Source organism: Juglans regia, chromosome 3, assembly GCF_001411555.2.
Source record: "Juglans regia cultivar Chandler chromosome 3, Walnut 2.0, whole genome shotgun sequence".
In the NCBI taxonomy this organism is placed as follows: Eukaryota; Viridiplantae; Streptophyta; class Magnoliopsida; order Fagales; family Juglandaceae; genus Juglans; species Juglans regia.
Genome location: NC_049903.1, coordinates 1,021,283 through 1,029,002, shown reverse-complemented (window position 1 = coordinate 1,029,002; position 7,720 = coordinate 1,021,283). Strand labels below are relative to the sequence as shown.

At 36.3% G+C, this 7,720-nt stretch overlaps 2 protein-coding genes across 2 annotated transcripts; one reads left to right on the top strand and one right to left on the bottom strand.

Moving 5' to 3' along the window:
• The first annotated feature begins 372 nt into the window (after positions 1-372).
• Positions 373-2,048, top strand: LOC108995765 (60S acidic ribosomal protein P2B-like). The gene is made up of 4 exons (XM_035688595.1): positions 373-619; positions 994-1,019; positions 1,208-1,351; positions 1,811-2,048. The coding sequence occupies exons 1-4, from the start codon at positions 532-534 to the stop codon at positions 1,835-1,837; spliced, it is 285 nt and encodes a 94-aa protein (XP_035544488.1). The 5' UTR covers positions 373-531; the 3' UTR covers positions 1,838-2,048.
• Positions 2,049-2,250: 202 nt separating this feature from the next.
• On the bottom strand, positions 2,251-6,474 carry LOC109005339 (monodehydroascorbate reductase, seedling isozyme-like). The gene is made up of 10 exons (XM_035688578.1): positions 6,209-6,474; positions 5,647-5,718; positions 4,929-4,980; positions 4,714-4,794; positions 4,182-4,300; positions 3,878-4,097; positions 3,580-3,698; positions 3,364-3,489; positions 3,061-3,201; positions 2,251-2,772 (listed from the first exon to the last, which is right to left on the bottom strand). Exons 1-10 carry the CDS (start codon positions 6,257-6,259, stop codon positions 2,449-2,451), a joined length of 1,305 nt encoding a protein of 434 aa, XP_035544471.1. The 5' UTR covers positions 6,260-6,474; the 3' UTR covers positions 2,251-2,448.
• Positions 6,475-7,720: the final 1,246 nt, after the last annotated feature.

Here is a 7,720-nt window from a genome sequence, read left to right as displayed (position 1 = left end):
AAAAAAACTACAATCACGTAATTAAAAAAAAGCTTTAAGAGATATTTTTTTAATTTAATATAAAAATGCAAACTTGGGTGATCATATGAATATTGCTGGTTTCCATATTAATCTCTCTAGCTATAAGAAGATTTTAAGATATACTACGTACGTACGTAACGGCCATGAATATATTATCAATTAGGAATTACTAATTTTGTTTTCAGATTTTCCCGTAAAAGAGGCATTATCCCTTTTATTTGAAGGACACGCGGCTCGCATGATAGTCAGGCCCTGGCCCGCTCAGTAGTCATTGAGTTCTTTCCAACTTTGGATTTGTCAATCCTACCCAGAAATGACTTCTTTCCAACTCGGGATTATAAGCGTTCTCCCAGTCCAACTCCGAAACGTCTCCAGTACTGTGACTACATATAAGACTTCTGTATATAATGCTACAAGACCCTATCTTTTCACGTGTAAGTACTATTCTCTAATCTCGCACTATTGCTTTTGTTTGCTCTCTCGCTCTTTTCCCCGTTTTCTCTAGAAAACATGAAGGTGATTGCTGCGTATTTGCTGGCTCTTTTGGGAGGGATCACAAGCCCTTCCGCTGAAGATATCAAGAACATCCTTGGCTCGGGTACGCACCCTTTTTTCTTTCTAGGATCACTTCACAGGTTCTTTTATGGTTGTATATATGCATGTGTATTATTTTATCTTTTTAGCATAGATGAAGGAGTACTACTGTTTTAATTAATGTATATACGTAGCTATTAGTTTGAATCTTTTTAATTAGGGTTGTTAATCCGAATAAGTTATTCTTTGTTGGATTTTTGATGTTACGGATCGATCAGTTTACAACTTTATGTAGTACTGTATATTGTTATATATATATGAACAAAATTATTTATTTGAAACATTGAATATCTGATGCAAGTTGTCTGCTTTATGATTATAAACCTTGAGGAGCATATATATGTTTAATTTTGTATGGTTAATTATCTGGGTTTGCAGTTGGAGCCGAAGCTGATGATGATAAGGTAGAGTTTCTTCTGTCACTGGTCAAGGGCAAAGACATTACAGAACTTATTGCTACTGGGCGCACTACAAGAAAACTGTTTATTTGCGACCAGTTAATTCTAACGAAATAACTATTTACAACTAAAATTGGTTGTGAAAAGTCTTTTGGTCGCAATAAATTGATCACAAAAGCTCGTTTTTCTTGTAGTGGCGGGAGAAGTTGGCCGTTATGTCTTCTGCTCATGATGGTTTTGCAGTTGCAGCCACCGCTGCAGATGGTGGTGCTGTTGCTGCTGCTGCGGAGCCAAAGAAAGAACTGGAAAAGGTGGAGGAGAAAGAGGAATCTGATGAAGTAAGCTCTTGATCTTGACGTACATTATGATAATTTTCCTCTAATTTTGCACCGCTCGTATTCAAATATTAAAATTGTAGTCGTGTCCAGTGGCATACTAAATTTAATTAATTTACGTCTTTGAATTTAATTACATTGTCTTAGATCTTTCCTGCCCATGTAAATTTAACAACAGTACTTTTACTTGTTCGATTGAGTACTACTGCTGCACGCATTATAGCCTATAGGGCGTTCAAAAGGATTGATTATATCATATTATATAGCATGCATCTCTTTACCACCTAAGCAGTCAGCTTAAGTACTATATATTTATTTAGGTTAGAGGGGCTAATAAATGTAATGTGCCACATATATAGTACTCCAACGAGAGAAAATAAAAAATGTTGACATATATATATATATATTATGATCTGTTTATTGATATTATCTGATTTGTTTTTTGCCTTGAACTTGTTGCAGGAAATGTGCTTCAGTCTCTTTGATTAAGAAGTACTTGGTTCATTTGTCAGTCTATGAATATCCAAGCTCCAATATACGGCGCCGGCGTGAGAATGAATTAGAAGTTTATAACTTATAATTTTGTAGTTTATAGCTTAATTAGTTTTAGGCAGAAAAAAGGCTGGATCAGTACTTACCACTCTAATGTCATATTTGAATTTGGTCTATTATTTTATCCGAGGATTTGATTTATTATATATCTTACTTATATCTTGCCACTCTTGGCACATGATCAATAATTCTTGGTTTATTGCGATGATCAACAACCATAATTGAATTAGGGATTTTCGCAATCGGATGATTCGGAAATCTATTAATTTTCTAATGTTTATTGTCACTTATGCCTCTAAATGAAGGAAAGTCTCTCTTAATTAACTTACCATGAGTGAGAGATAGACATGAATATTGAAGGAAAATCTCTATTAATTAACTTACCAGCGAAAAAAAGAAACGAAGAAGAAAATGCCAATTTGTTTATATCATGTGTTCTCCGTACTGCGTTCGATATTACAATGCAAACCATGTATCTTTCCGTAACTCACGAAGTCAACCACAAGTAATTATTAACATAAACCAATGAAAACCAAAGGCAGCGTAATTTAAATCTTGGTGGCGAAAGCGAGACCCTCTTTTGCGAGCAGATCAAGACTCTCAACATGAGGTTGAACCCTTGCAACTTTAGCAAGAGCCTTGTTTTCTTCAGGACTCCCACCCTCCAGGAAAGCTCCAAAAATCTTCCCATTTTTGATCCAGTATGTTCCAAACTTGGGCTTTGGTGATGCTGGATTGTTGTCTCCAAATAGCACCGTGTCACCAACGTTGTCGCCATAGAATTGCCATGACAGATCAAACTCTCGAGAATAGAAGAATGGGAGGTAGTCATACTCCTCAATTGTCTTCCCCTCCTCACTTGCCTTGATTGCCTGCAAAAACAAAACATCATGACAACGGTGTTTTTTTTATACAATTATGCACATAGTTGCATACCGCTATGCAGAGCAGAATTACCAAGAGGGGGAAGAGAGAAAGAAGATATGGCAAAAGGCATACAAAACAGAGTTGGAAGTTATACCCATTGGTTGTTTATTTTGAAAATCTATGCGGCGTGTGTTTCTTCATGCCAAAATAAAAAGGACTGTATGGGTAAAGTGTGTGCCGATCTAATTTCACGATTTAATGGGCTCACAATTTGGTACTTTCAAGGTACACACCTTCACAGCCTGCTCAGCAGATTTGCGTGCATGGTCAACATGTTCAACTCTTCTCAGCTCATTGTACATTTTCAAAGGGAAAGTAGACAGATCGCCAACAGCATATACATCAGGTACGCTTGTTTTAAAGAACCCATCGGTCTGAAATCAAACAAGTTGTGTCATTACTTTAGCTAAAAATTCAAAACAGCCATCAGGCACATATCTTGTAGCAATGATCATTATGCGTTGAGACAGAAATCCTAGTAAGGAATTCCAGTCTAGGATCACAAAAACAAGGGCACTTAGAAGTCCCACGCTAACCTTGATGCCACCTTTCTCCTCTGCAACCTGACCTTTGAATAATGCTGTAAGGGGCTTTGCCCCAACGCCAACAACAACAATATCAGCTTCTAGCACCCTGCCATCCTTAAGTTTCACTTCTTTTACCTGAATGGTATGCAAAATATTGTCAATTAAGCTTTCAGTCTCGTAGATAATGTCATCAACACTTAAACTTCAATGTGATTGAATACTCACCTCTCCATTTGAATCAGCAGTAAACCCAACAGCAACTGTTCCCTTAATAATTTTGACTCCTTTATGCTCATAATAACTCTCATAGAAAGCAGCTATATCACGAGTGAAAAGCCGAAACACTGCAAAAAGTACAGCCCGAATTAGGAAAAACAGGATCTCCCAAATTCCCAATGAATTCCAACAAGGAGTAGGCCATATAATTTTATCAATACAATTACTTATCAAAAAATAATAATTTTATCAAAACAATATTCCAAATAATTATACAAAATAACGACTTCAATTTATCTCCACTTACTGAACCAATCTTCAGGGCAAAGCATGCTGACATCAAGATTGTTCATTTTCATGACTGCACTAAGCTCAATACCAATATATCCTCCTCCAACAATCACAACCTTCCCATTCTTTTTTGCTTTCATAGCTTCTACAAGTGTATCAGCATCATCAATTTCTCTCAAGTAGAAGATGTTTTTGGCATCGGCTCCTTGCACGCCAAAATCAGTTAACCTGATAACCTGCAAAGAAGCCAAAAGCATTACTCTGAGCAGGTAGAAAAAGGCAAGAAAAAGTGGTTTTCTGGAAGCATCAGGAACATTTACAGTTGAGCCAGTTGCAATAATCAGAATGTGAAACTTGAAAGTTTCTCCAGAGGCGGTTGACAGGGTTTTGGCAGCAAGATCAGCTTTAACTATTTCTGTGCTTAGGATCAATTCAATTCCTGCAACCATCAGTTGAGTTTCCATGAGACAGTGCTACGTAAGCCATTCTCCATTTGAGTTTATATAAATTGCAAGCCACAAAAACATTGAATTGAGTAATGACCATTTGCTAAGGCTCCGTTTGGATTCGGAAAGTGTTTCATCTCATCTCTTCATTTCCCAAATTCTTACACAAAATATAATAAACAATTCAACTTTTCAAATCTCAATTCAACTTTTCAAATCACAAAATAACAATAATATTATAACAATATTTTTTTCAACTTTCATCTTTCATCTAAAATCATCTCATCTCATCTCTGAATCCAAACGGGACCTAAATCTCCTCAGGATACTAGCATGCACTTGAATTCCAGGAAACCGTCTCATGCATTAATATATTAACGTTTGTGTGCAGTGGGTGAGGCAAAACCTTTCTCCTTGTACCACTCAGGAAGTAATTTCTCTCCACCACTTCCAACACAGACATGGAACCCAGGGAGTCTAGCAGGAGCTGCAAAATGGAACATGGAACGAAACCAATTTGATTTTCATATGGCATGTTGAATATAATTAAAAGGCCAGAAGAACAACAATCAAGCTTCAAACTCGCTTAAACAAATTAAGCACATGTATGCTGCTCCTTACACTCGGGGAAGAGATAAGCCTTGCTAAGTGCTGGACGCTCATAAGGAGCCACCTGCAAGACTAGGCAAGCAAAACTGAGGGAACATCCAATACATGTTCATTGCACGAGGTAATAAGACCATAATCTAACAACTACTATAACAACCACCGGCAGCAAAACAAATTAAAACCTTATACAAGGAACATAAAGTCGAGTTGTTTTGCTTATCCCTTTTGATTCCATGTATGTTTAAATGACCAGTCATGTACCAGGTGACCACATTATTGCTATGATTTTCCCATATGCAGAGTCTTTGAAGCTACATTCATCTTTCCTATCTGTACAAATGCACTTCAATTCACTTGGAGTCTCATGTACCATCGAGATTTTAGATTAGGCTCCAAGGCAATCTGCCTTGAACCTAATATATTACTTGTCATGCCTAAAATCCTCACAACATGACTACAGCATATATAATATTTTTCTGTTTTGCCTAAAAATTGCATAAAATATACAAATGCAGTAATAACACAAGCTACACGAACTTTCTCAATAGCAAGTAAAGTACATCGGCATAGAGTAATACATATATATCAAAATTCTGGATATTTACCGCATCCATGGTCTAAAACAGATAAAAAAAAAAAAACGTTTTTTTCTACACAGAGAAACGTTCGTAGATAATATTATAACGTCAACTAGATAATTGAGTATAAAAGGAAATATATGAATGCCTACCGCCTCTTTGGAAATGATCGCCAGCTCGCCTGGCTTAACCCCCTGTTTGGCAAACTCCCTAGCTGCATATCCCTATTATTTCAAAAATGCTTAATTCAGAAGAAAGAAACAAAAAGTAATTGAGGCAAAAGTAATTACCACGAAAACCTCTATTTTGAATATTTGAGAAAAATATGCATATTCGTAGATAAAGAAAAGATAACGAAGATCCATGGTTTCAGTCTTCCTTCACTTCATTTTCAACAATACTAGAGTAATTAACTAAATCCCTCGTTTTAAAAGTATTTCTCTGCTACAAAAAACTGAAACGCATATCGTTGCTCATAATTGGGGGGAAAGTGTGCGATACTAACATCTGCGAAGAGCATAAACCGAACAGAGTTCGTTTAATTATTCAGAATCCAAAAGCACGGGCTCATAAACACTAACGGAAAATAATCAGCGATGCAAAATTAAAATAAAACCGCGGAGTTTGCACCGAGGAAAACGTTTAAAGATGAGGGGAAAAAAAATATAGAAAGAAAAAAACAGAGGTACGAGAGTCGATGATAAAGAAACTCACGGCTGCGACTCCGCCACCGAGGATCACGTACTTGAAGCTCTTCTCTGCCATTGATGATAATTGGGAAAGATTTTTCTCTGGGTCGTGCGTTGTGCTAGATAAACAAGAGAAATGTGATGAGGACCATGCGGCGTTAGGTGCGTTTGGTTAGATAATTATGGGACGACTGGATATTGGCCGGGGTTTTGGCTTAGAATTAAGCCACGTGGCGAGCCTTTTACAGTTCAAGTGGAACTGGGACTGATTATACCCAGCTATTCCTCGTCAGCTTGCGTATTATGAGGGCTGAAACTATGAAATATGTATTGTTTCCAGTAATATAAAAATAAGAATCTACGTGTCCAGATGATGGTATTTGAATTTCAGTGGAGAACTTATGACGTCATCGATGATGATTAGGATCGTCATCAATATTCCTTTCACACCTAGTAGCAATGATCCCGTGCAAACGATAACATCTTTGAAGGGAAGAGAAAAACGCATTGGCCCAATACGTATATAAAACATAAAGAACAGTGAAGAAGAGGGGTGGGGGATCAGGGCCCAATTAAATCAACCTTTTCGTTGCATTCTGAAGTGGGCTTCACTCTTCAATTTGGGCTCCTCTAAGATGCCTGTACAGTGTACTACATCGTTATGCATGTTCATTCGAACCTAAGATGATATATTTGAACCGTTTTGCATGTTAATTTGCATGCACCGTTTTGCATGTTCATTTGAATCGGTCTCTTTTGTTTCCACAGATAAAATAAGATGAATTAAAAAAAAAATTAAAAGTTAAATAAAATATTATTTAAATATATTTTTTTAATATTATTTTTATATTGAGATTTGAAAAAATTAAATTATTTATTTTATTTTGTGTATAAATTTAAAAAATTTATAATGATTATATGAGATAAGAATGATTGTGAAAACAAATGAGGCCTTAATATTTATATGGTTAGTTTTTATTGTATTTTTTGACGTAAACAGACACAAATCATAATTTTGTATTAGAAATGGATGGTTTAAGAGGAGATCAGTCCTTATGAAAAAATTATTTCTTATTATAAAATATTATTTTGTAAATCAAATATTAAGACAATGCTTCATCTCGATTTGCAAAATATAATTGTTATTTGGTAATATCTAACTACTGCTTCATCCCTAAAAAAGGAGAATATAGGATGAGAAATAATCTGTAATGTGAGAGGACTCTCCCCTCACTCATAAGCTCACTGGGTGCTCAGTCGAGAGTAATGGACTTCACCTTGATATTCGGCCTCAAAGTCTAAATTTGTCCACGAAACAACTCATCTACACGAGAAAGTAAACAATGATGACTGATGGGACAGATAAGCCTAACGCCGCTCAACCGCACCTCACTCATGACTTTTGATATTCTGACATGAGAACATCAACGAACCATATAAGACACCAACAAAGTAAAGGAAATCGGGAAACCACACGACATTAATAGCACCACTATCCAAGCAACACACCACATTAATGACACCATCATAGAGGCAC